The sequence below is a fragment of the Pogoniulus pusillus genome, chromosome 35, assembly GCF_015220805.1.
Source record: "Pogoniulus pusillus isolate bPogPus1 chromosome 35, bPogPus1.pri, whole genome shotgun sequence".
Taxonomy (NCBI): Eukaryota; Metazoa; Chordata; class Aves; order Piciformes; family Lybiidae; genus Pogoniulus; species Pogoniulus pusillus.
In genome coordinates this window covers 10,391,557-10,418,105 of record NC_087298.1, presented here as the reverse complement: position 1 = coordinate 10,418,105, position 26,549 = coordinate 10,391,557, and the positions used below count along the sequence as shown (strand labels likewise).

At 51.9% G+C, this 26,549-nt stretch overlaps 1 protein-coding gene across 8 annotated transcripts in view; it reads right to left on the bottom strand.

Annotated features, from left to right (window-relative positions):
• Window positions 1-26,549, bottom strand: part of GPSM1 (G protein signaling modulator 1) — a 94,185-nt gene that overhangs the window by 48,010 nt on the left and 19,626 nt on the right. For 6 of the 8 annotated variants that reach the window (XM_064171308.1, XM_064171307.1, XM_064171312.1 and 3 more), the window contains exons 2-9: window positions 16,600-16,824; window positions 15,958-16,093; window positions 15,492-15,634; window positions 13,914-14,037; window positions 12,713-12,828; window positions 11,579-11,734; window positions 9,292-9,400; window positions 5,983-6,109 (exon numbers count right to left, since the gene is read on the bottom strand). In XM_064171308.1, the coding sequence (XP_064027378.1) occupies window positions 5,983-6,109; window positions 9,292-9,400; window positions 11,579-11,734; window positions 12,713-12,828; window positions 13,914-14,037; window positions 15,492-15,634; window positions 15,958-16,093; window positions 16,600-16,824 (1,136 nt within the window). Of the gene's footprint in view, window positions 1-5,982; window positions 6,110-9,291; window positions 9,401-11,578; window positions 11,735-12,712; window positions 12,829-13,913; window positions 14,038-15,491; window positions 15,635-15,957; window positions 16,094-16,599; window positions 16,825-21,742; window positions 21,760-26,549 lie in introns of those variants that run through there. The other 2 variants (XM_064171311.1, XM_064171309.1) reach the window with 2 other exon arrangements.

Genomic DNA, 26,549 nt, shown 5'->3' with positions numbered 1-26,549 from the left:
TCTGTCACCCAGCACAGTCCCTGTCCCTGCGCAGACCCTCAGGCCAAGGCACAGGTTGGCAGCACTGCTGCCTCCCTGCTGGGAGTCAATCAAGAGAGGGTCACTCTGGCATATTTCAGCAGCCCTAAACACTTCTTCGAAGAACCTCAGTTGTTTAAAGCAAACAAACAAATGCAAACAGGCCAGGAAACATAAAAGCAGATATTTTTTTCCCCCATTGCTGTTTAATTGATCCTAAAGGTTCAAAGATTCCTGTGAAGACAAGCTCAAAACTGTGCTGAGGATGCAGAGATTCACATTCAAAGCCACCCAGAGCAGATCAGGAAGGAATGGGATTTTATGCCCACCCAGCCTCAGCTGCCCACCTTCACCACTTGAAAACACAACCTGAAGCACAGCTGCCTCTTGCAGGGGGATGAGCAGCACCCAGCATGGAGGCTCCTGAACATCAGACAAGCAGAGCAGCCTTGTGCCCACCCTTTTGCAGCAGAAGATGTGCAGAGAGAGAAGCCAGGCTCCCAGCTGAGTCCTTTCCTGCCCTCACAGGTTGTTGAGCAGGGCTGGGCAGCATGGTTTGTGTACTGCAAACATCACAGAAACTGTGCCAGGACCCAGCTTACAATGAGTGCTCTGAAAACTTCTGCATGCCAACGCCCTCTGGAACACCTGCATCCCTCCCCACCTACACCCAGCTGTCAGGAGAGGTGTTGCTCAGTGTCTCCTAACACTGCTACTGCCATGAGATGATGACTGAGGCTGACATGCTGCTAAGAACAAAAACTGAGCACCCCAGAGTCACTTTGCACTTTGGAGGGGCACTGGGATGGCTCAGGCTGCTCTCTGCTTTCTGTGGTGAGTGAGCCCCAGCTTGGCGTCAGCCTCCAGAGTGGAGAAGTGGCAAGGAGCAACTGAAGAGGGGAACACTGCAAGGCAACACTTTAATGTACAACAGAGACCTGATTTACCCACCCAGGAATGGTCCAGGCTCCCTACAGGAGGTGCTCAGCTCAGTGCTCTCAGTTCACTGCTGCCTGCAGAGCACTGGGCACAGCCAGCTCCACGTTGAGCAGATGCTGAAACCTCAGCCCAACCCAACCCCATCTAGAAAAGGGCAGCCAGCCAGGGTGGCACAGGCTGCCAGTGCCCCCATGCCATGCCCAGCAGTGGAGCTGAGGGCAGCACTAGCTGGTTGCACCCTGGGACATCTCCCAGCACCAAGCAGCTGGGACAGCTTCTTCCATAGTCACAGAATGGCTTGAGTTGAAAGGGACCTTAAAGGACATGGCTAGGGACACCTCCCAGTAGCCCAGGCTGCTCAAAGCCTCATCCAGCCTGGTCCTAAACACTTCCAAGGATGAGGCATCCTCCACTTCTCGGGACACCCTGTTCCCATGTCTCACCACCCTCAAAGGGCTTCTTCCTAATGTCTAACCTAACTCTCAGTTGCCTTCAACCCTCACAGCCACAGCACATCCCTCACCTCTGCAGAGGCAAAGCCTGGCAGTGCTCAGCCTGCAGCCTGTGAAAGAGACCAAGATCGTTCTTCAGGGCCACGTTTTTGGTTGTTTGGAGAACCAGACACAACCTCAGCTTGTTTGCTTTCGTGTTTTAGCTACTCTGTATCTGCTGTGGGTTTGTTGCTTTAAGCTCTCTGTGTTTGCCTTTCTTGACCAGGTCGTTGCTTTCACAAGACATTTTTTGCAGCACTGCCCCACTTGCTCAGCCTCAGCTTTGCCTTCTGACGTCCAATTGCTCAAGGAATATTAATTACAATCACAAAGAGCTCAGCAAGAGAAGCTGAAACAGCAGAGGAAAACATCAGGCACTCCTCCTACCCCCAGGCCCTCACTGAAGAGCATGCCCAAGACTTAAAGTAACCTGGGAAACATAGAATTAACCAGGTTGGAAGAGAGCTCCAAGCTCAGCCAGCCCAACCTGGCACCCAGCTCTATCCAGTCAGCCAGACCATGGCACTAAGTGCCCCAGCCAGGCTTGGCTTCAACACCTCCAGCCACACAGACTCCACCACCTCCCTGGGCAGCCCATTCCAATGCCAATCACTCTCTCTGACAACAACTTCCTAACAACATCCAGCCTAGACCTGCCCTGGCACAGCTTGAGGCTGTCCCCTGTTGTTCTGCTGCTGGGTGCCTGGCAGCAGAGCCCAACCCCACCTGGCTACAGCCTCCCTGCAGGCAGCAATGAGCTCTGCCCTGAGCCTCCTCCGCTGCAGGCTGCACCCCCCCAGCTCCCTCAGCCTCTCCTCTCAGGGCTGTGCTCCAGGCCCCTCAACAGCCTTGCTGCCCTTTTCCAAACACCTTCCAGCACCTCAACATCTCTCTTGAATAGAGGAGCCCAGAACTGGACACAGCACTCAAGCTGTGTCCTGAGCAGTGCTGAGCACAGGGGCAGAAGAACCTCCCTTGTCCTGCTGGCCACACTGCTCCTGAGCCAGCCCAGGATGCCACTGGCCTTCTTGGCCACCTGGGCACACTGCTGGCTCATGTTCAGCTCCTCTCTCCCAGCACCCCCAGCTCCCCCTCTGCCTGGCTGCTCTCAGCCACTCTGTCCCCAGCCTGTAGTGCTGCCTGGAGTTGTTGTGGCCAAAGTGCAGAACTCTGCACTTGGCCTTACTAAATCTCATCCCATTGGCCTCTGCCCACCCAACCAGCCTGGCCAGGTCCCTCTGCAGGCATCTTGGTCTCATGGTCTGGCTCAGGTTTCTCAGCCATCAGTGTAGATCATCCCAGAACTCATTTGCTGTGAAGCTTTATTCTACCTGCTTGGTGAGTTACTGTGTTTTCTGCCACGCCTGCCTTCTCAGGGGTCTTCAGCAGCCTTACCAGTGTGCAGCTATTTTAGAACCATAAGCAGGCAAAATAATCTGAAAGGAAGAACCATGGAAAGCTCTCCTCACCATCAGATTTGTGGCCATCCAAAGGCAGGGCTGGTTTAGAAGTTAACTTGAATTTCAACTCCCTCACCTGCTTCCTATTACACAAACTTGCTGCAAAGTGCTGCTACCAGTAATATTAAATATATAGGTTGCCAGTAGTAATATATATAGGTTGGACTGGATGACCTTGGAGGTCTCTTCCAACCTGGTTGATTCTATGAGTCTAAATAATGATGCTTCTCTAATCATTCAATAGGAGGGTATCAGAACTCCTGGCAACCATTAAATACATCTCTCTGCTTCTCAAGTGCTGAGGGATCTGCTGGTGGCCTCTCTTATCCTCCACTGAAGTTCACAACAAGAGAGATGAAGTCAGAATAAAAGCTGAGGAGGGATCAGCAGAGCCCTTTCCACTGGCTGTCCTGCAGAGCCATCCTCTCTCCAAAGCTCTTTCCCACCTGAGATGCATGTGTCAAAGCATGAACACATCTAAGCACTGCAACACTCCCACTCCCTTCCTCCAGCACAGGGGGAGCTGCCTCAGCCTGTGAACCACAGGGGCAGCTGATTTTTACCTCCCTAGCAGGCTCCCAGGACCCTATCAGGAGCAACATCCCCCACGTCCCACTGACTGGGGAAGTCCTGCTCTGCAAGGCAACCTGTCCCAGGCCCCCCTCCTGCACTGCAAGCCCCACGGGCTGTTTTTTCCTCCAGAGAACACTTTATTCCTCTGTTGCTAACATTCTCAGCCTTGGGAATGTGAGCAATGGCCCCACAGATTAACAAGGTCATTGAAGCCTCCAGTGAACATGTCTCTGACTGCAGCTGCTCAGCTCCTCTTCAAACCCTCCAGCAATCACACGCAGACTGGCAAGGCTCTGGCTCGGTCAGACGAGAGAACAATCACTGCTGGCTCCAGATGTTGACACAGCACAGGCACATCTGGATCACTGGAGGGCAGTGAACAGCCCACGGGCCACACACTGGCTCTGCCTTGCCCTGCCTCACCTTCAGAGTTCAGCCCAGTGACTGCCCAGGCTCTGCCATGTGCCTGAAGCTGAAACCCCAACTCTCCTGTGCTGCCAGCTCTCCCAGTCTCTCCGTGAGATGGGCTCAGTGGGGCTGCATCACCACCCCAGGAAGGGACACTACGACACCACCAGGCTCAGCTCTCCCCAAGAAAAGCTCTGCTTGCAACAAGAACCTTTCTGACCCTCAAACTACACTGTCCTGCCCGCAGTGGGACACCAGACCAGGCTGCATTCAAGGCCAGGTTGGATGGGGAGTGTGTTAGGTGAGCAGAGAGCCTCTTGCTCTAGTTTTGCAGTTATTTCCAGCTAGGCAAAGGCTGTGCCCTCCTGGTCATGCAGTGCAGCCACTGCTGCACAGCTCTTCTAAGCAAAGACTGTGCCCTCCTGGTCATGCAGTGCAGCCACTGCTGTACAGCCCTTCTAAGCAAAGGCTGTGTCCTCCTGGTCATGCAGTGCAGCCACTGCTGCACAGCTCTTCTAAGCAAAGGCTGTGCCCTCCTGGTCATGCAGTGCAGCCACTGCTGTACAGACCTTCTCCCAGACAAACCTGGCTTGACCCCTTCCACTGCAGCTCTTGCACACAACATGGTCTGGTTGATTGCATAGGGCTGGGTGCTAGGTTGGACTGGATGAGCTTGGAGGTCTCTTCCAACCTGCCTGATTCTAAGATTCTCTGCTGACACATCCAGCCACTTGTGCCTCAGCATGCAGTGATCTCACATCCATGTGGTCCTTGTCACTGCCCTCTTCCTGTACCCTTCCATTCCAAGGGACCTGGCACTCCATCAGCTCATTTCTCCCACACTTCTCTGTCCCAGGAGCAGGAACAGCATCAAGGCTAATTTCCTGTTCCCCTTTCACAGCAAAATAATGTGCTCAAAGGAAGCCCCTAACAAGATGCCAGGAACAAACGGAAAGCCCCAGCAGATACAAGGATGGAGCTGACAGGCAAAAGGAGACTGAGGCAGCCACTTTGGCCCACACTGCCTTTGAGGAACAGCTCAGAGCCAGTGCAGCTCCTGAGCAGGGCATGGCAGGGCAGGCTGGATCCCTCACCCCCAGCTCCACTGCTCAGGAAAAGCTGTAGCACTGACGTAGAGGCTACGCCTGCAAGATCAATAGAGAGAGCAAACACGCACAGCTCTCCTCCCAGAACACTGCCTCAACCCCAGCAGCATCTTCTCCACGTCAGCTCTGCCAACAGGAACGAGGACACAGCCTCAGAAACTCTGCACTACCAAGGTCATATTTAATCAGTTGGCACCTCCTGGGATGCAGTTTTGTCTGTGTGAATTAACGAGGCTGTCCACAGCCACACAGCAACCAGCTGGAAGTGCCCCCATGCCAGGCACCCACGAAGTGTCTGCAGTGGGCAGTTCCAGGACAGGCAAGTCCCCAAGCTGGGGACACACGTTGGGCTGGCAGCATGCTGTGGTGAGGACTTGGCTGTGCTCTCCTGCTCCCTGGGGAGTGGAGGCAGAATAAGCCAGGATGGTGAGTAAAGTCACTTTGCCTGCTGGGACCATGTCCTGCCACATCGTTGTTCCCAAGCTGGGCATCACTGCAGGTGTTCCAGGACAGAGACAGCACCCAGCACCCATGTGTGCTGATGCTCACAACCTGCCTTCAGCCTGTGCCTTGGGCTTTCTCCTTGGGTGCTTAATCAGAACAAGAGCAGCCAAAATTCCCTGCCAGTCACCTTCTGAGAGCTTGCTCTATCAGTCAAATCAGCCAAAGGGCCCTGCAGAGCTTTAAGAGACAAAAGCTGATTTGCTGCTTGGCAAATTGGAATTTCATTCCCCATGCAGATTAAGTCCATTAACTCGTTCCATGTCCCTTTGGGGACAGATTCTTCCCTGTCCTTGCAGCTTCATGAAAGCACAGGGCAAGCATACTGCAATCTCCCTCCTGGTAAAGGCACTTGGTAGCCTGATCTTGCTCTGGCATTCATATCTCCTCCCATGTTGCTCAACTGCAAACACCTTCCCCTCCCCACACACCACACCACACCTTTCACAAGGCCTTTCAATACCAACACAAGCCCCAGGAACTCACCTTGTGCTTCATAGCCAGAGTGGTGATGAGCTGTGCCCATGTCCTCATCTCCAGGGCCCAAGCCAAGGGCTGACCTCAGCTGGGCCATGTTGACCTGCGCTGTCAGCTCACCGTTCCGGTCCCCGATCTGCAGGGTGAGAACCAACAGTGCAGCTGCTTAAAAGGCAACAGGCTCTGAGCAAACAGCCCCCAGCAAAGGGTTTGCCAGTCCCACAACAAAGCAAACACACAGCCAGGCAAAAGAGAGAGAGCTCAGAGACACCCTGAGAGCCCATGCAGCACAGCCCTCAGCAAGGAAGCAACTCTGCAAAGCTATTCCTCAGCACTCATTTGGAAGAGGTCCTTACATGGCACCTTGAGCATGGTCTGGTAGGAGGTGTCCCTGCCCATGGCAGAGAACTGGAACTAGATTATCTCTAAGGCCTCTTCCAACCCAAACCATTCTACCATTCTGTGCTGAGCTGCTGCACCTCAAAATGCATTTCTGCAGAGTTCAGTACAGGGATTTGCTCTCCCACTGCTACAGAACTGGGGCAGAGGTAAAGGAGCATATCTGGCCCACCGTGTAGCCACATCTGGCTTGGCAGAGAGCCCTGAAACTCTCAGCCCCCTTCCTCAAACACCTCCATAGTTACTGAGCACCAAGCCAGGCACACTACTATCAGCCATGTGGGCAGTGCCTCACAAAGCCCTCCTCTCCTGGCTCAGACCAGACATCTTTGAGTTGTTCCTAGAGATCTACCCATAAAAGGCTCCAAAAATCTTTTAGAGCCCTAATTTTTCCAGATTCCCACCTCCCACTGAAGCTGATATTGCCTGTTCAGGAAGAGCTCTCCACAACAGCTCTTGCTACTTGAAGGACAATGCTGCTGGGCCCTCCTTGACGTTTAACTGAAGGAGAGAATGACTGTGCAGCACACCACCAGCAAACACAGAGAGGCCACTGAGAAGCAGCCTCTAATCTTCAGAAGAACAGCAGCCTGCATGGCAGAGGAAGACCAATTAAATGCCTTGTACCAGCTCTTTTGTGGTCCTTTGAGATAGACTGCAGGCTGATACATCCTACTGCAAGCCATAAACCCTCCCAGTAGTGGTGACTAGCAAAGGGAGGCAGATCAAACAGCTTCTCATCAGCCATAAATCCCCTGCCAATTACAAGAGTTTTGCTGTTGACATCACCTCCAGAGAAATTACTGTGTCCTGGTTAGGTCTTGCAGTCCTTGATGCTCTGTTAAACACTTGCATGACTTCCACTCACTAGATCATCTACCAGGGCTTGTTAACATCAGGGAAAGGTAGGACCTCCACCAGATTCTACCTTAACATCAGGTAGGCAGGACCTACCACACACACCACAGGCCTATTTTCTGCTCTCTGTTTCCCAGGAGCTCCCTGCCACATGCAGAGGTGGAACAGGTACTGCAGAGCAGCATCTGAGAACTGGGGCAGCTTCCAAGGTTTTTTAGGTATACAGGTTCTATTCCAGCTGTTTTCTGTAAGCTCCAACCATCCTCCTGCAACTTCCAGCATGCTCACCCTGAGCAGATGTCATTTGGATTCAAATAGCACCACTGGACTTTTGCTGGGGGAGAAGGGAGGAAATGGTGGTGGGAAGCCAGTTACAAACATCCCACACTCGGGTCCCAAGGCTGCAATAAACCATCAGCTCCAGAACAGAATCAGCAGCTGCTGGAAGCTAATGCAGCTCTCCTCGCAAATGGACAGGCCCTGCACTGGGGCATTGTAGCCAGGTGGGGTTGGCCTCTTCTCCCAGGCAACCAGCAATAGAACAAGGGGACACAGTCTCAAGTTGTGCCAGGGTAGGTATAGGCTGGATGTTAGGAAGAAGTTCTTCACAGAGAGAGTGATTGGCATTGGAATGGGCTGCCCAGGGAGGTGGTGGAGGCACCGTCCCTGGGGGTCTTCAAGAAAAGCCTGGATGAGGCACTTAGTGCCATGGTCTAGTTGATTGGATAGGGCAGGGTGATTGGTTGGACTGGATGAGCTTGGAGGTCTCTTCCAACCTGGGTGATTCTATGATTCTATTCTATGTGCAGGAGTTTATTTGCTATCTGCCATGAGCAGCCTGCTCCTGACGTGCCCTGCAAGTGCAGACATCACCCCCAAATGAGAACACTGTGAACCCCCCAACCCCACTGGATGTCTCCTCCAGTCCCAGGAGTCACCAGGACCACTCCTGCTCTTGTCCTCCCACCACCTTCATCTGCACTGCACATCAAGGAGCTGCCACCTGGCTCTGAGCAATCAGCTCCATGCTGCAACTGTCCTGGCAAGATAAAACTGGAAGAGTTAATTCATCCTAAAATGTACAGGGCCAAAGAACAGTATTGCTTCTGCTTGTCTAATAAGTATAATTAAATACATAATTAGGCTGCTGTGTCAGCCCTGCCCCAAGATTTAGCCATCTTTAATAGGCAGGAGAACACACAAAGCACTTACATATGGTGATTTCAATTAGTGCTTCAACAGGCCAATTTCTTCATCTGGCCAAGACTAAAGAGGCCACAGCTGATTTCCTCATAGCACACTGGAAGAAGCAAACAATCCAATTCCTGCTTTCTCCCTAAAGCACTTTCAGCCACTTTTAAAATGCTGCATGTTCTTGCACCAGGAAGGCTGCAGCTTTGCAAGCCCATCTGTGAAAAGCAGAGCAGCTGCACACATTGACCCTCAGAGAGCAAGGCAGCGGTTCTGGGGTGGCTGCAGGCTGTGCAAGTCCAGCAACAGCCTCTGATAGCATTAGGACATGGCCACAGCTGAGACCTCCTGCCAGAGGAAAGAACTTGTCCAACACACCCTCTGCTGCAGTGCAAAATGAGGCTGGGTGCCCTAAACCTACTAAACTGAGCTGGCTTAGAGCACCCAGCCACTGGGTAGAAGTTTTCTCCAGGTACTTAACTTGCCAGCAAATTTGGTCAGACCACAAGGTCCATCTCAGTCAGGATCTCACAGCCTTGTGCTCAGGGAAAGGGGGACTTACCAGACACCAAGAGGTGTCCAAGTTCCCTCACACCAGCTGGGTGCACAACAGGTTGGCCAGCAGACCACACACCAAGCCCCCAAGCCCTTTTTCACCCCATTAAGAGCAATATACAGCAAATGCATGAGCTGTAATTAAGAGGAAAGCTCTGCAGTTCCTAAAGACAGCATTAAAACAGCAGACAGGGAAGGGCTCTCAAAGCAGGCAGAGCAAGAGAAGAGCTACATCAGTGTGACTTACTGGCAGAAAATAGTCTTCCTCTCACCAGGGAGGACTGATTCCCTCTGCTCTGAACCAGCTTCTCTTACCTCTTGGGAGATTTCAAGATGTTTCCTTGCAAAGTGCAACGCTTGCTCATGGCTCCCCAGGGAGACATAGGCATTTCCCAGACTCCAGCAGGCTCTTCCTTCTCCCACCCTGCAAAACAGGAAACTGTCAGCCACAGAAATGCTGGGCAAAACCCAGCAGCACAGCAGCCCTTTCAGAGCCTCCTTCTCCAGGGCAGCCAGACCTCCTGGTTCTGCTTTCACCTACAGAAAGGTTCTGGGAAGGACAATGAAATGCACTGTGCATCTTGAACCCTGCTTAAGCTAAGGCCAGTGAGACCAGGGGATGTGCAACAGCCTTGGGAGCAAGTCTGCACCCACAGCAGCAAAAGCCTAAGCAAGGGCCCAGAGTGACTGAGCTTCATTTCTGAACATCAGGCTGAGAGCAGAAGGCAGAGCTCCTGTCCAGCTTCTCACACAGCAAGAAGTCCTCTCCAGAGATGCACAACACATCCAGAGGACGTGTAACATCCAGCCCTTCTGTTTAACACCAGCTCAGAGCTGCACTAGCAAGAGCATGGCCAGAAGAGAACACTGCAGGCATGCAACCCTCTGCTAGACAGCAGCACAAACTAATGCTGCATGTGACAGCCAAACACACATTGACCTATTGCCACAAGGTCTTGCAGGAGAGTGTGACACCTGCCCTGGGCCCCCAGCAGCCCTGACCCCCAACCCTGCGTGCAGCCAGCCTGCAGCAGACACCTGGGTGTCTCTGGAGCAGGTTTCAGCACCTGTTTGCACAAGCAGGCAGAGACCTAGTGCTGATCAGAGCCTGCTCAGCTCTGCACACGAGCAGGTGTGGGGGGTGATGGGATAAAAAAAGCACCTGGGGGTGCAGGGGGAGAATCAGCATGACTGCAGCTCCCTTTGCAGAGGTTTGGGCGGGTTGATCAGCCTTGAAACGTTTTTCTTGTCACTCTGTTCAATACCTGCTGCTCATAGGGTGTGCTCCCAGAAACGCAGGAGCCCACAGGCCTGCAACCCCCACAGCATGATTCACCCCTGGGTGGGATTAGCTCTTCTCTGAGCAGATACTGCCCGGATAGTGCCACAGAGCTCTCATTCTAGTGTCTCTGCTCCATCTAGTGGAAGACGCTCAGCTCCCCAAGAGCCATCCGCAGTTACACTGATCAAGGTGGCTGCAAAGTCACTTCAGCTGCAAGAAGGTTCCAGGATCACAGAGAGAGCATCCAGGAGAAAAGCACAAACCTCTCTTTAAAAATGTAAAAGAAAAGATAATATGAGGCCAAGGCTCCTGAAGGAGGAGTCGTGAGGCTAAGAGGAAGCAGAATAGGCTGGATGTCAGGAGAGGGTGATTGGCATTGGAATGGGCTGCCCAGGGAGGTGGTGGAGTCACTGTCTCTGGAGGTGCTCAAGAAGAGCCTGGATGAGGCACTTTGTGCCATGATACGGTTGACTGGACAGGGCTGGGTGCTAGGTTGGACTGGCTGAGCTTGGAGCTCTCTTCCAGCCTGGCTGATTCTATGATCCAGCCCAACCATTAACCCAGCACTGCCAGAGCACCACTAAACCATGTCCCTCAGCACCACACCTACACAGCTTTGAAACCCTTCCAGGGATGAGGACTCCAGCACTGCCCTGGGCAGGCTGTTCCAGGACTTGACAACCCTTTTGGGGAAGAATATTTCCTTAATATCCAACCTAGACCTCCCCTGGTGCAACCTGAGGCCATTTCCTATGTTCCACAAGTCTGGGGAGCACGGATGCCCTGGTGCTGGCTTCCAGCAGGATAAATCCTCACCAGCCACGAAGATCAGCCTTAGATCTACAATCTGAACATATTCTATGTGACGTTTTTGCTTCTGCATGAAGTTTCCAGCATCATCTGGAAGCAAGAGGACAAGTGACATGCATCTGTGCCCTAAGCACACAGTTTCTAAGTAAGACAGGACTTTTGTGAACTTGAGGGAGCTTCAGAGAGGCCCTTCTGGGATAAAGCAGTGGCAGCAGCCAGGTGGTAAACTGCTGAACTGAACACAATGCACTTTCCTGACACCTCCTCTCAGAAATCTCACTCAGCCCACGCAGGCACAGCATGAAGGGCACAATCTCCGGGTCTGAATGACATGACAAAGGTGTCAATCAAGTTGTGTTTTGGACAGGCAACTGGAAGATCTCTGGAGCCTTTCAAGAACACATCACAGCTGTTTATCACCAGCTGCAGAGAACAGAGAGTCAGCAGGGACAGGTCAGTGCTCTGAGCCCACCAGAACAGAGACACCATCCCCTGAGGCGAGTCCCTTACCTGTCTCCCAGCTCCTGTGCTATCACCAGATGTTTCAGGTGGTACTCAATGGCCCTTTCATAGTCTTGAAGCAGGGTGTATGTGTTTCCAAGACTGTAGCAAGCCTGGGCTTCTACTGCTTGGTCTTTGAGCTGCCTGGAGAGCTGGAGTGTTTTCCTGCATGGAACAGATGGGAATGCAGAGACCTGGTCACTGCACGGCACCGGGAGCTCACCACTCTGGTGATGCCTCCAACACCACAGGCTGCCAGGGGCTGTGCCATGCACCACTGCTGAGCACCACACATGCAGCTGCTTCCAGGTCACACCCCCCTGAGCCTCTGAATTAGAATCATAGAATGGTATAGGTTGGAAGGGACCTCACAGCTCCTCCAGTTCCAACCCCCTGCCATAGGCAGGGACACCTCTCACTAGAACAGGTCGCTCAAGGCCTCATCCAACCAGACCATGAAAACCTCCAAGGAGGCAGCAGCCACAACCTCCTCCCTGGGCAACCTGCTCCAGTGTCTCACCATCCTCACTGCAAAGAATCCTTTCCTAACATCTAGTTTCAGTCTTCCCTCTGCCAGTTTAAACCCATTCCTCCTTATCCTATCACTACAAGGACTATAGTCCCTCCCCAGCCTTCCTGTAGCCCACTTCAGCTACTGAAAGACCACTATAAGGTCTCCTCAAAGCCTTCTCTTCTCTGAGCTGAAGAACCTCATCTCTTATAGCCTGTCCTCATAGCAGAGCTCCTGCAGCCCTCTGAGCATCTTCATGGCCCTCCTCTGGACTGGCTCCAACAGTTCCATGTCCTTGTGTTGAAGGCTCCAGAACTGCACACAGGACTCCACTTGGGGTCTGGCAAGGGTGGAGTAAAGGGGGAGAATTCCCTCCCTTGCCCTGCTGGCCAAGCTGCTCTTGCTGCAGCCCAGCACACAGTTGCTGTCTGGGCTGCACTCACGCTGCCAGTTCATGTTGAGCTCTTCATCATCCCACACCCCCAGGTCCTTTTCCTCAGGGCTGCTCTCAGCCATTCCCCACCCAGCCTGGAGCTGTGCTTGGGATTGCACTGACCCAAGTGCAGGACTGCAGTCTGTCAGGACCTGCAGGGAATGTGTGCCCTGAGTCTGCCTTAGCCCCTGGCACTTACTTGTAGTACTCGGCAGAGATGTCAAACCTGCCGAGGAAGATGTGGGCGTTGCCCAGGTTGCTGTACGCTCGCCGCTCGGCTGCCTTGTCCCCAAACTCCTTAGCGATGGCGAGGCGCTGCAGCAGACACAGAGCAGTCAGCGTGGGCTGCCCACTGCCAGCTTGCTGGCACCCAGCCACTGTCCTGGGACACTCACTTGCTTTGCAAAGCTCACACCCAGCAAGGGTGCACATGCCTAGCAGTGCTGCATGCAGCAGGAAATCTCCTCTCCCAGTTCAGGATCAGGAAGGGCCTTTGGAGAAGTGGGAGTGATGTCACATCCTTCTCTACCTCCTACTCCAGCCTGGCCAGGACACATCTCTCTAGCTACAGTGCAGAGGGAGTTACACACACTTCAGCAGCTGAACCAAGAGGCTGCAGGTCAGGCTGTGGAGCGATGTGGTTGATCAGCAGGCTGATGGTGCAGAACAAGGCTGTCACTTGGTGTGGTGCTGTGGCACAGAAGGCACACACACGTGTGTGCACACTATCTCCAGCTGCAGCTGCTCCCCACACCCTCTGCCCCTGCCCTCACTTCCCACATCCCCCTGCTCCTTATGCTTCTCCACCTTGCAGCACCTGCTCCTGGTCCCAAATACTGCATGGAGTTTTCCAGCCCTTTCTCCCAAAGCTCTGCTGGTTGCTGTTCCCCAGCACTTAAGGATCAGAAGAGCAGGGGTGGCCTTCCAAGGTGCTGAGCACCTTCCACTGCGAGGAAACTGACACATGCTCCGAAATAGAAGCTAAATTGTGTTTGAATTGGGGCAGGGACTGTGTCACCTCACTCCCCTGTAAAGCTGGACAGAAAGTTGTTATGCTCTACAAGCAATATTTATGCCTGATCAACAGCTCCTTCAGCAGCTTAATTAAACTCACGGCTGGCATTTGTTAAAATCTAGAGCGATACAAATTAAGAGCTACAGTTTTGCCCTTGGAGATCTCCTTTGGTTTCCAAGCCAACAGCATCATTCCCTCAAGCTGCTCATTAGGTGCTGGTTGGGACTGAAGCACGAGCTGGTACAACAGGGCCAGATCCTGAAGCATACACAGGAGGGAGAAAAACAGCTGGTGGAAAACATCTCAGTGTGCTTCGACTAAAGGCTGCCTCCCAACAGCCAGGCTCAGCTCCCGACCCCAGGAAGAGGGTGCAGTGGTTTCCTACCTCCTTGTGGAAGGCTATAGCTTCACTGAAGTTGCCAAGTAAGTACTGGGTGTTGCCAAGGTTGCCATAAGCACGGCCCTGTGCAGCTCTGTCCCCCAGCTCCTTCACCAGGGACAGGTTCCTCCTGAAAGAAACCAGAGCAGTGCATCCGGTGAGACACAGCCAAAGCTCTCTGCAGCAGACAGCATCATGAAGAGAGGAGAACCAGCTCTGGAGAAGGCATTTCCCATGCCAACTGCCTGTCCTGCGCACAGGGTGACAGGTTGGTGATCTGTGCTAGCTGCAGCTGTGGGAGCTTCTGCAGATCCAGTGGTGCAAGTCCCTGTTGCTTTCTCAAGCTCAGACAATCTGCAGCTGTGCACAGGAGCTGCTCACACACTGACAGCATCCCAGGTGAAATAAGAAAAGGCCACCTCACTGCACAGGGGAGAACCATGAGCACAGGAGAGAAGAGATTACCTGCAGCAGGACAGGAACAAACCTGGGGCGAGGAGCATGGTGCACAGTCCCATGCCAGGGCTCAGCTCATGGAGCTTCCCAGCACTTCTTTGCCTTGGTTTTTCCCTTCCTTTAGACACACAGCAAACACAGGGGAGAGTAGAGCTCCCAGCTGGAACACATTTACCCACTGTTCTTTGGAAGAAGCATGGTGAGCTATACACAGGCACTATCACACCCTCAGATATGAGAGGACAGAAGATCTTGTTACTCTCTGCATTTTAAAAAGGCTACTTAAAACCCCTGCATTATTGAAGCAAAACTCTGAGGTATGAGGAGAAAATCAGCCCTGAAGTCTGGTGACAACCTTCCTGTGTGGGTCATCAGAGTGATCTTAGAAACTACTTGGGAAAGGGAAGGATGTTACAAGCAAGATAAAACACAGAATCAATTGGAAGGCCAAAATGGACTTCAAATGAAAGGGTGAAGGAGGGTCTCTGCTCCTGGTCCCAGCAGTGGAGACACAGGGTTCTGTTCACACCAAAGCCAGCAGAGAGCAGCAGGGGCTACAAGACCTAATAGTTTAGCTTCCAAATACAGCTCTGAGGAGGAGCAGTGAACTTAATTGCATGATCATACTTCAAACCACAGCAAGTTCCACCAAGGCAATGCCAGGATGCATTTTAGCTGCAGCTCTATAAAAGCCTGCAGGGCCTCTATCACCTCCCTTTAGATTAATTCATCACCCTAACTTGGCACCTCAGGGGACTACTCCTAACTCATTACAATATGCAAAAATCTCATTCAGTGACCTGATTTTCAGCAGCACTGAGCCTACGGTCTCAGGCTTTGCAACAGACATCTTCCAGAGCTCCCACATCCTCAGTGGCCCAGGAAGCAAAGCCCTCTAGGAGAAATGCTCCCAGCAGAGAAATGGTCACCTTGCACCACAGATGGCTGTTGTTAACAGCTAGCAGAGCTCAGCCAACTCTGGCAGCTGCCAGCAGAAGAGGAACACCAAAAATGCAGATTATGATCTGAGCAGGAGAAGCTCCACAAATGCACCTGTGTGCATTTCAGCAATCCCTGATGCCTGACCAGTCCTGCAGGAGGAAAGGTTGCCCAAGCTCAAATACTTACTCATAATATTCTGAAGCTTTCTGTAGCGTCTCCTTGACCTCCTGAGGCAGGTAGCCTGGGTCCTGGGCCATGTTCCAAGATAAGTGCTTTCCCTTTGCATGGTAAACATTTCCTATGTTATAGAGTGCTCTGGCTTCACCAACCTAAATGGAGTCAGAACAAGGAGCAGCACTTCATATCCCAGTATGGACCTTGCCAATGCTGGGCAGAGATTCATAAACTCATAGAATGGTTTAGGCAGGAAGGGACCTTAGGAGGTCCACATTGTCCTTTCCCATCCTCACTGTCACAGCAACTGTTCCTCTCAGTAGCATGAGAGCTGTGATGGCAGCCAGAGGGGAAAGCTTTACACTCCTCCTCCTCCTCCCCCCAAAGCCCACCTTCACCATATCACATTTACTGACTTGCAGACAGATCATTTCTAAAGCTGGGAAACGTTTCCTGCTGGATGCCACGAAGCAATTACCTTGTCTCCCTGCTCCTGAGAAATGTCCAAGTGCCTCTGGCAACAAACAACAGCTTCATCAAACTGCCCAAGTATTTTCAGGGTGTTCCCGAGGTTGCCACTCGCTTTGGCTTCTCCAATGCGGTCCCCAATGGTCCTGCAAGATGACCACGGGAGGGAAGAGTAGTGCTGAACAGCTCACAGACTGGCATTCACTGGTGCTGGAGGCAGAAGCCAAGCTGCATGGCATGTACACCACATCCAGCAGCTCCCAGCACAGGTGCCTGGCTGGAGTGCTTCAAACAAGCTCACTCAGCTTTGAAGACAGATCTTGTTCCCTGTTCTGCTGTCTCAGGTGAGCTCAGCTGTGCTTACAAGTACCTGGGGGTTGCAGAACTGGACACTGCCCTGCTCTTGCTCCAAGCACCCTCCTCACATCCATACCCCTTTCACCACATCCCTGCTCTGAAGGTGGCTGGGCCATTTTTCTTGCCTCCTAAGTTCTCCACAGCACAGTCACCCCACTCCTCAGGGCTAGCTCTGGATGCCTATTCCTGGGGCAGATTCTCCCAGGCTGTTGAGTTCAGACCCCACAGAACTTGCCTTTGCTCAGTCCCTGACAGGCTGAGTCTGATTAAGATGAAGCACAACTGCCATGCTTACCTGGCCAGGGTAAGGTCGTGTTTATGGTACTCCAGGGCCTTGGAGTACTCCTTTAAGTAGAAATAGGCATTGCCCAGCTGACTGTAGATGGCACTGAGAGTCTTCAGGTCCTCTGTCCCCACCTGCACGGCTGCTTCGAAGAAGGCTGCCCCAGCTTTGAAGTCCCCAGCCTTGCACAAGCGTTCTCCTTCCAGGGCCAGCTCCAGGCAGGATGCCTCCATCCTGCTAAAAACAAGAGCAGAGGAGTCAGACTGCAGGGCACCCACCCTGCTGGCCAGAGGTTTACTTTGTTGTGCCTCTTTCATTTCACTGAGCCAGAAAAGAACCCTACAAAACCAAACCCTGGAGGGAACCACTCCCTCCACATTCAGCCCCAAGCACCAAGGCACCAGATCCAGACCAAACACTCCTGGTCTGCCATGTGGCCACCCTACCACACAGTGGGACAACCCCTTCCTGAATCCACCTCCATCCATTGCCATCAATCTGGTTGCAGGTTTTGTACCCTGATTCCCTTCCCTATACCTCTTTATAACTCCCCCTACCTTAAATACCTTTCATTTATTGTTCAAGTTTTTCTTTCAGATTCCAAATTGAAGCAAGAATATTTTTGGGGTGTTTTACCTCTTTTTTCCTATCTACATCTATTTTCTTGCTTTCAAAAAGGGGAAGAGGAGGAAACATCTTATTAATGTATTGTTCTGTTAGGTATTTGAGTCTCTGGGAAGCTTAAATCAGTCCAGCACAGGCAGTAACAGCCTGGGGACAGACAGCTAGTGAACCCCAGTGATGTGGGCATCACCTTTCAGTGGACATAGAATCACAGAATCAAGCAGGTTGGAAGAGAGCTCCAAGCTAAGCCCATCCAGCCCAACCTAGCACCCAGCCCTAGCCAGTCAACCAGACCATGGCACTAAGTGCCCCAGCCAGGCTTGGCTGCAACACCTCCAGGGACAGCAACTCCACCACCTCCCTGGGCAGCCCATTCCAATGCCAATCACTCTCTCTCTGAAGAACTTCCTCCTAACATCCAGCCTACAACCCCATCTGACTACAGCCTCCCTTCAGGTAGCTGCAGGCAGCAATGAGATCACCTCTAAGCCTCCTCCAGGCTGCACACCCCCAGCCTCTCCTCACAGAGCTGTGCTCCAGGCCCCTCCCCAGCCTTGCTGCTCTTCTCTGGACACCTTCCAGTACCTCAACATCTCTCTTGAACTGAGGAGCCCAGAACTGGACAGAGTACTCAATGCATGGCCTGACCAGTGCTGAGTACAAGGGAAGAATAACCTCCCTTGTCTCACTGGCCACACTGTTCCTGGTACAGGCCAGGATGCCATTGGCTCTCTTGGCCACCTGGGTACATGGTGGGCACCCAGCCTCTCTGAGAAATCAGCCTCCAAAGCAGGAGACACAGGAGCATCCAGACTGACAGAGAGTATCTGCAGATGGCCACAGACAGCCTCTGGGTTCCCAGTAGGACCCTAGAGAAGAAACTGAGGGCTCCTGGCTCTCAAGACACAGACACATGACTGCAGTAACCATGGCATCTGCGCTGCTTTGGGTGGTGCACAGCACAGCAGCCACGTCCCCAGGCTGTTTGTGCCTGGGGTGACTGAGAGGGTAGCCAAATTACAACACATTTTTATTGGATCCCAGAGAAAACCCTGGACTGTGCAGTATTTCTTGGCTGAGTAGCTTCCAGTGCTCAGTCTGCTTTTCATTAACTCTTCTGCTGTCACTCTTTCCACAGGCACTCTGCACATTACCCTCCAGGCTTGCTTCCCTCTTGCATGCCTCCAGAGCTCTGGCAACGGCACATGCCACGCTGTCAGAGGGAGCACTTCATGAGCCAGCAGTGAGGAACCAGAGCAGCAATACTGCTTGAAGAGATAGGAAATGGACTCCTCTGAGTGCTCCACCAAGCCCTAAGTTACAGCTGTCCCTTTAGACCACGTTTGCAAAGCTCTCAGAAGAGACAGAGCAGGTGCTTGACTAGTTGCATTTGGAAATGCCTTGGCTGCTGCAGTCAGCCCCTTCACGAGGTGGTTGGCCACAGCATGTTTCTCATCCTCTGTTCAGATGCTTCTCTTTGCTCTTTTGGGCTTTCTCATTTCTGCTCAATGGATCTTTTAAAAGTCAAAACCATTTAGGTCAAAGGTAGACATCTGCTGAGAAAATCATAGCTCGTTTGTCCTCAGGCAGGGAAGTGAGGTTCAGACAAGAGATAATCATGTCCAAAGGTGGTTTCCATTCTGCTCTCAGGCAAAGAGCACTTGCAGGAAGTTTGACTGTGGTATCCTCACCAAGAGAGCAACTTGCTCTGTGACAGCAGCAGCACTTTGCTGATGGGCCCCAGAAAACACTTCCCTGAAAGCCACCCTTACAATGAGCCCAGCCTGCAACCAAGGTCTCTGCAGAGCGAGGCTGAGGTATGCTGGCCAAGGCAGAGCACTCTGTGCTGCTTCAGCTTCTCTTGTCCAGGGCACAACCTGCCCCTAGGCACCCACACACCTCATTCTGTAGAGCTTCTCCTGCCCCAGGCCTGTGTCCTAGCATCTTCTGCCCAAGTCTGAACCCAGCATCTTCAGCAGGAGGTGGAGAGCATGGACAGATGCAGGCACAAAACACCAATCCTGATACATTTCCCCTGTAAATGGCCAAAATGTTGTTTTCTCAGCTGCCAGGAAACAAAGCCAGATCCTCTGAGCAGTGCATAAACCATCTAAAATCAGCCCTATTTGCCTGGCAATCTCCCTGCTGAGTTGGCTTTGTACAGCTCCAAACACCCAACACTTGGCAGCCCAAAGCAGGACAAACCACAAGGGCTGTCCAAACAGTAAACTAAAACAGGTCAAAGAGCTGATTTCAATCTCTTCTTCCATACACACTTGGGGCTTCTCCTGTCTCATTGGCCATTTGTTCCCCAAACCACCAAGCAACGAGGGGAACAGGACTGGGAAGGAGGACATCTAAGCTCCCACCTCGAATGCCCACACAAGTATTGGATCCCAAGCTCACATTGGAGTGATTATTTCACTTGTGCATGAAATCTGCTTGCAGTGCCAGCACAGCATCAGTCTCTGTCCCAGCTTCTGCTTGGTAGGGGAAATAAAGATATTAAGACCATTAATACTACAAATGTTGAACTTCTGTCCACTGATCCTCTAGCTAAACCACATGAAAAGGAGTCAGGCTGTCTTCTGCTACAGCATGTTGGACTAGAGAGACCAACTTTGGGATCACACCAAACTGCCATCAGTTCCAAGGCACATTTATGGTTTCATAGAATCAGCCAGGTTGGAAGACAGCTCCAAGCTCAGACAGCTCAACCTAGCACCCAGCTCTATCCAGTCAACCAGAGCATGGCACTAAGTGCCCCAGCCAGGCTTGGCTTCAACACCTCCAGGCACAGACTCCACCACCTCCCTGGGCAGCCCATTCCAATGCCAATCACTCTCTCTGACAACAACTTCCTCCTAACATCCAGCCTCAACCTGCCCTGGCACAGCTTGAGGCTGTGTCCCCTTGTTCTGGTGCTGGCTGCCTGGCAGCAGAGCCCAACCCCACCTGGCTACAGCCTCCCTGCAGGCAGCTGCAGGCAGCAATGAGCTCTGCCCTGAGCCTCCTCTGCTGCAGGCTGCACACCCCCAGCTCCCTCAGCCTCTCCTCACAGGGCTCTGCTCCAGGCCCCTCCCCAGCCTTGCTGCCCTTCTCTAAACACCTTCCAGCACCTCAACATCTCTCTGCAATGGAGGAGTCCAGAACTGGACACAGCACTCAAGCTGTGGCCTGACCAGAGCTGAGTGCAGAGGTAGAAGAACCCCCCTTGTCCTGCTGGCCTCACTGTTTGTGGTACAGGCCAGGATGCCATTGGCTCTGCTGCCCACCTGGGCACACTGCTGGCTCATCTTCAGCTCCTCTCTCCCAGCACCCCCAGGTCCCTCTCTGCCTGGCTGCTCTCAAGCCACTCTGTCCCCAGCCTGTACTGCTGCCTGGGGTTGTTGTGGCCGAAGTCTAGAACCCTGCACTTGCGTCCTGCACTCTCAAACCTACAACTTCAAACCCTCTCAGTTTGCAGATCTTTAGAGTAGTTATCTGGTGTCATTGCCAAGCATTGCCAGGTCTCTGCTGATACACCCCCAACAGGTGAAAGAAGGCTTGGGACTGAAGGCAGACAAGGAACATCTCAAACTCAAATCAGCAACATTAAGCCCAGACATGTTAACAGAGATGAATGCTGAGAGGACTCAAAATACAGGCACAAACTCCTGTCCCAGGCACTGAGTTCCAGCTAGAACATGGCTGAGAGAGAAGCAGACTTCCATATGAGCAAAACTTCCCAATATTCAGGTGCTCTTTAAGAGACTAAGTTCCACTGTCACCAGTCTCAAAGCTGAGCTGGAGAGTGGCTTCCCTGCTTCATGACACTGCAGTCTAGCACAGATCACCTCTGCTGTGTGGTTTGAACAGCCCCAGGTCAGAGATGCCACCCAGGCAGCACAGCAAACCCTACAGCAACAAAGCCCAGCCACAGGCTCAAGGGTGGCAGCTTGCTCAGGTCATATTCGCCAGTGGACACCTAACCAGTGGAATTTGTGCCTCAGGGTCTGCATTCCAGTACTGCACTCATACTCTCTGGGTGTTCCCATAGTAACTGTTCAGGCCCAGCCAGGGGCATGACCTCCAGTGCAGGCATCCTTTTATTCCAATCTGTTTGCCCTTCAACAGGCTGCTTGGCAGAGCATCTGACTTACCTAATTAACATCACTGCTCAGTTTGGGACCAAAGCAAACAAGCAGAAAGGAGAGAAGCTTTCTCCTCATAGCACCCTGCCAAGACTTTGTTGCCGTGTAAGAGCCAAGGCTGGTAATTATTAACAGAAATCCAACCACATCCTCTAGGTCCCACAGCCAGGGCTAAGCCCTGGGAGGCAACTTTGCATGCATTCAGCCACTGGGGCTCAAAAGCACTCAGAAGCACAATGCCAAGGGCAGAGGAACCAAATAAAGTCAATGGCAAGATTCAAGCACTCTAAGACACTCCAACTCCAGCACCTTCCAAAGGCCATAGTTCAACTGGCCATAGAGAAGACTAGAAGGGAGATTTAGACAGAAGACAGAAATTGCTGTTCCAGTGAACCAACCTGAGCCACCCTGACTGGCAAAGGGATAACTCCAGTTACAGCTCCAGTTCCTCCCCCAGCACGCACCAGAGCCCTCTTCTACCTGTTCTCCTGCAGGGTGCATGTTTTCTGAGCACAGAGCCAGAGCTCCAAGCCCACTGGCAGAAGGAAGCAGCAGAGCTGAGGCCTGTTTGGAACAATTTTGCAGGCAGATAGACTCCAATAAGTTCACAGGCAGGATCCAGGGTTCTGAAGATGTCCATGCAACATGCACTGCTCTCTAGCTCTCACTCTGTTTGCTTGGGCAATGTTACCAGCAAGCTGCTGCAACCTTGAACTTGGTTTACCTGGGACACTTCTTCTTCTCTCTCCTTGAAAGAGAAAGCAGCATTGCTTCTGTTTCCACAGACCTGAAATAGACAAAGTCCTCTTTTCTCCAAGAAATGTAAAATGCTTCATCCAGGTTGGTTCCAGGTACCAGACAGGTGAGCTTACAGATGAAATCCAGAAACAACAGAGTGCCTTGGTTCAGTTAAACATTTTCAGTAGTGCCCAAACACAAAAAGTGGCCTAGGAAGAATCCTTGAGATGGCCAAAGTTGTAGGCAAGCAGCTTCCTCCCTTCTGAATAGGTCTCCTCCCAGAGTCTTTGCCTCGGTGGTCACAGCAGTCATTGCTTTTGGTGCAGCTGCTCCAAGAGCAGAAGGATTTCTGCTGCTGCAAACCTCTCCTTGTCAGGCAAGGAGCTCAGAGTTCCTCCAAAAGAGGCTCATCTTCAGAAAGAAGCACATTTTAGTTTGACAGGCTCCAAAGAGGCTTCATCCATCTGCCACCCAGGAAGCTTTGCAAGTTCCAGAAAAGACCTGAGCAGTTCTCAGAGCAGAAGGTCCCAGAGAACACATCCCTGCCCATTTAAATTGGCTCCAAACTATCCCCAGCTGAGAGGGCACAGCCTTCTACACCCCAGTTCCCAGGTGTGAAGTTTCTCTACTGCTGACACCTGGGCTTGTATCTCCTTGGCCAGCACCTACTATTCATGTTTTAATACCAGAAAAGGAGATTCAATCCCCCCTGAGACAACAAATTACTGCTAACGAGCCACAGGTGCTAGGCTTGGCCACATAGTGTGGTTCAGAAGAGAGACACCACAGACCACGAGCTGCTTTTCCACAGCTAAGATGCTTGGGCTGGTCAGTGCAATTCTCCCACCACATTCAGCCTTTTAGCTCACAGCATGTCCCTGCCTGGGGGTTTGAGCAAACACATGAGGAAAGGAGGAAGCTCACTTGGAAGGGCCCCTGCTCACAAGCACTGTACTACATCAGTGCAAGCCACAATCATTCCAGACAGACAGGACTTTCAAGTGTTCACACAAGTCACATCCCAGACTCCAGACCCACTCCAAGCAGCCCAGAAGGTCTGATAACTTTCCCAGATCAAGTTCCAATTCAAAAGAAGAGTGCAGCATGTGCAGCAATAGGTTCTCTTCTGAATGCATGGAGATGACAGACCACACCAGCTCTGGTCAGAGAAGAACATTGTGAAGGCACCTGTTGTAATCTGGAAATCAGAACAATGTGAACCTACTCTAGGACAGCGTTGGAATAGATGATCCCTAGAGGTCCCTTCTAAGCTTTACCATGCTGGAACTGTGTGAAGAACAGGAAGAGCAATCACTGCCTTTAGTAACAAGACTTCCCAGGGTCATCCATCACTGTCAGGCAGTAGGTAATGATCTGGATCACAAGTTGCCTTTTGGCTGCCTTGCAAGCTAGCTGAAAGAATTAAAGAGCAGAACTCTTCCCCTACAAAAGGTGCACTGGCAAAATAGAAGGATTATTACACACCAAATGTTTTCAAGCAACACAGCACCAGGGAGAAGGCAGTGAGGGTCCCAGGAGGGCTGGGGATGCTGAGAACACTGCCAAGTAAGAAGTGAGGCAAACAGCAGAAGGTGTTATCAGTGCCATTTACCATGATCATCATGACTGCTGTCAAAACAGCACTATAATTAGGACTCGGGTGATGGTACAGGTCCCCAGAGAGAGCACTACTCACAACGTGTTCAGGAGCTTGGAGCTACAGTCAGACCTCCCAACACCCCACTCCTCCCCAAATCTTGTGTCTCCCTTAGCAAATATTCCAGGAAAATAGCAGTGCATGGACAACATCACACTCACCCTTCTCCTGCTCAGCTGGAAGACAAGAGTACAGGCTGCTTCTAGCAAGAGCTGTTCTGCAGGACCGCAGGCTACACACTGAGCTGACACAGCTCAGGGCTGCTGCAGCTCCTGCAGCCTAGACAATAACGGCCACACAAGCCAGAGCAGGAGACAGCAACATCCCACCTCTCCCAGGAGATGTGGCCACAGAAGCTGGAACAGGACACTGCAACCCCCACCCCTCCTAAGTGATATGGCCACAGCAGCCAGAACAGGACACTGCAACCCCCACCCCTCCTAAGGGATATGGCCACAGCAGCCAGAACAGGACACTGCAACCCCCACCCCTCCTAAGGGATACGGCCACAGAAGCCAGAAGACGACACTGCAACCCCCACCCCTCCTAAGAGATATGGCCAGAGAAGCCAGAACAGGACACTGCAACCCCCACCCCTCCTAAGGGATATGGCCAGAGAAGCCAGAACAGGACACTGCAACCCCCACCCCTCCTAAGGGACATGGCCACAGCAGCCAGAGAAGGACACGCTGACATCCCACTCAGTCCTGTGGCTGCTCCAGACGCAGAGAGGAAGAGGAGAGTGTACATCATCCAGCAGTTACAACTTGTCTTACCCAAAGCCTCCCTTTCACACGTTCAGGGCTGCCTTGCTCACAGCACTTCCCCTGCCAACAACACATCCATCGAGCTGTGCAGAAAATAATCACCTCACTAGAAGAGAGCCAGGAGACAGTTGTCTGCTGCCTTAAATATGGTAAAGCTCACAAAGCAAGACAATCTCTTCCTACCACTTCTTTTCTCTTAGGACCAGGAGGATGCTCAGAGGGCTGGAGCTGCTCTCCTAGGAGGACAGACTGAAAGAGTTGGGGCTGTTCAGTCTGGAGAAGGCTCCAAGGTGACCTTTTTGTGGCCTTCCAGTATCTGAAGTGGGCTACAAAAAAGCTGGAGAGGGACTTTTTAGGATATCAAATAGTGACAAGACTGGGGGGAATGGAGCAAAGCTGGAGATAGGTAGGTTCAGGCTGGAGGTGAGGAGGAAGTTGTTGAGCAGGAGAGTGGTGAGAGCCTGGCAGGGGCTGCCCAGGGAGATGGTTGAGGCCCCATGGCTGGAGGTATTTAAGGCCAGGCTGGCTGAGGCTGTGGGCAGCCTGCTCTAGGGTAGGGTGTCCCTGGGCATGGCAGGTGGCTTGGAACTGGCTGATCTTTGTGGTCCCTTCCAACCCTGGCTGATTCCATGCCTACAAGGAGAAACTGCCTTTAAAATACAAAAGGTACTTAAAAAGGTATTTGATTCACATTAGTGGGGGGCAATTGCCAAACTCCTTCCCAGTGTGTTATAGTTCTAAAGTCAGGAACAAAACCCAAGCTTTTAGATGGGAGATATGGCAGGAAAAAAAACCCAACAAACCAACATCAAAATCATCAATAGTAGTAAAAAAAAAACCCAACCCACCTTAATATATCTAGTGACAGGAATTAATGAAGCAAGAGATTTGAACATCTTACTTGCAATCTGATTGAATGTTATACACAAATAAATGTAATTTCAGAGCACTGATGATTGGAGTAATTAAGCTTTTTTTTCCCCCAGTCAAAAAGGGATTCAGTTTTCCAGGTGCTCAGTGTAAATGTACATTCACTGCCTTAACTAACTAAATATGCATTTAAATAACTAACTGGCAGCACATCCTTAAAGAAATAATCAGGCTGGGAATTATTCCCCTTTAGCAATTTCCTTTCCCAGCTCTCACACAGCCTTTGTAGCTGAAAAGCAGCTGATGAGTGAGCCAGCAGGTAACAGCCAGGCAGGAGCTGCTGCAGCTCCCCTTCACTGCAATGGGTGATGATGGAGAGAGCTCACACCCCAAATGACTCAGCTCATGCTCTTCCTGTGCCAAAGCCTATGCTTGCTCAAGGGTCTGCTTACCCTCATGCCCTTCCCTGCATGAGAAAGCTACCCCAGATTCTCCCAACGCACAACTCGGATGTATTCATGGTGAATTTATACCTGCCTAGCCTCGGACCAGCACTGCAAGCCAGACCAGATTGCTCTTCTCTGCCTCAGGGCACCCTCACAACACATTTTGGGCAGTTTTTCTCTGGCTACTCTGCTCCAGGCAGGATCCTCGCTCCCCATAGAGCAACACTTCCCACACACACGGGCTGGGGGGGTCCATGTCATTGACACATACACAGCTGCTGACCTCTCTCTCACTTGCTCCCAAGAGATCACAGAATCACTCAGAAGGGACCACAAGAATCATCTAGGTGATGAACCCCAACCTCCAAGAAAATCTTGTTCCCAGCTCCTGAGTACACATGCTGGCAGTTTCACACTGTTAAACACCATCACTGCCATGACACCAAACCTATCACTCAGTTCCTCCCATTCACTACTCATCCTCCCTGCACTGCTCACACCTCTGCAGCACCAACACACCCATCAGCAACCTGCTCTGTTTTGCAGGGAGGACACTCATGAAAAAAAAACATAGAAATCACAACAGGTTGCCAGCACAGCATCAGTCTCTGTCCCAGCTTCTGCTTGGTAGGGGAAATAAAGATATTAAGACCATTAATATCACAAATGTTGAACTTCTGTCCACTGATCCTCTAGCTAAACCACATGAAAACGAGTCAGGCTACAG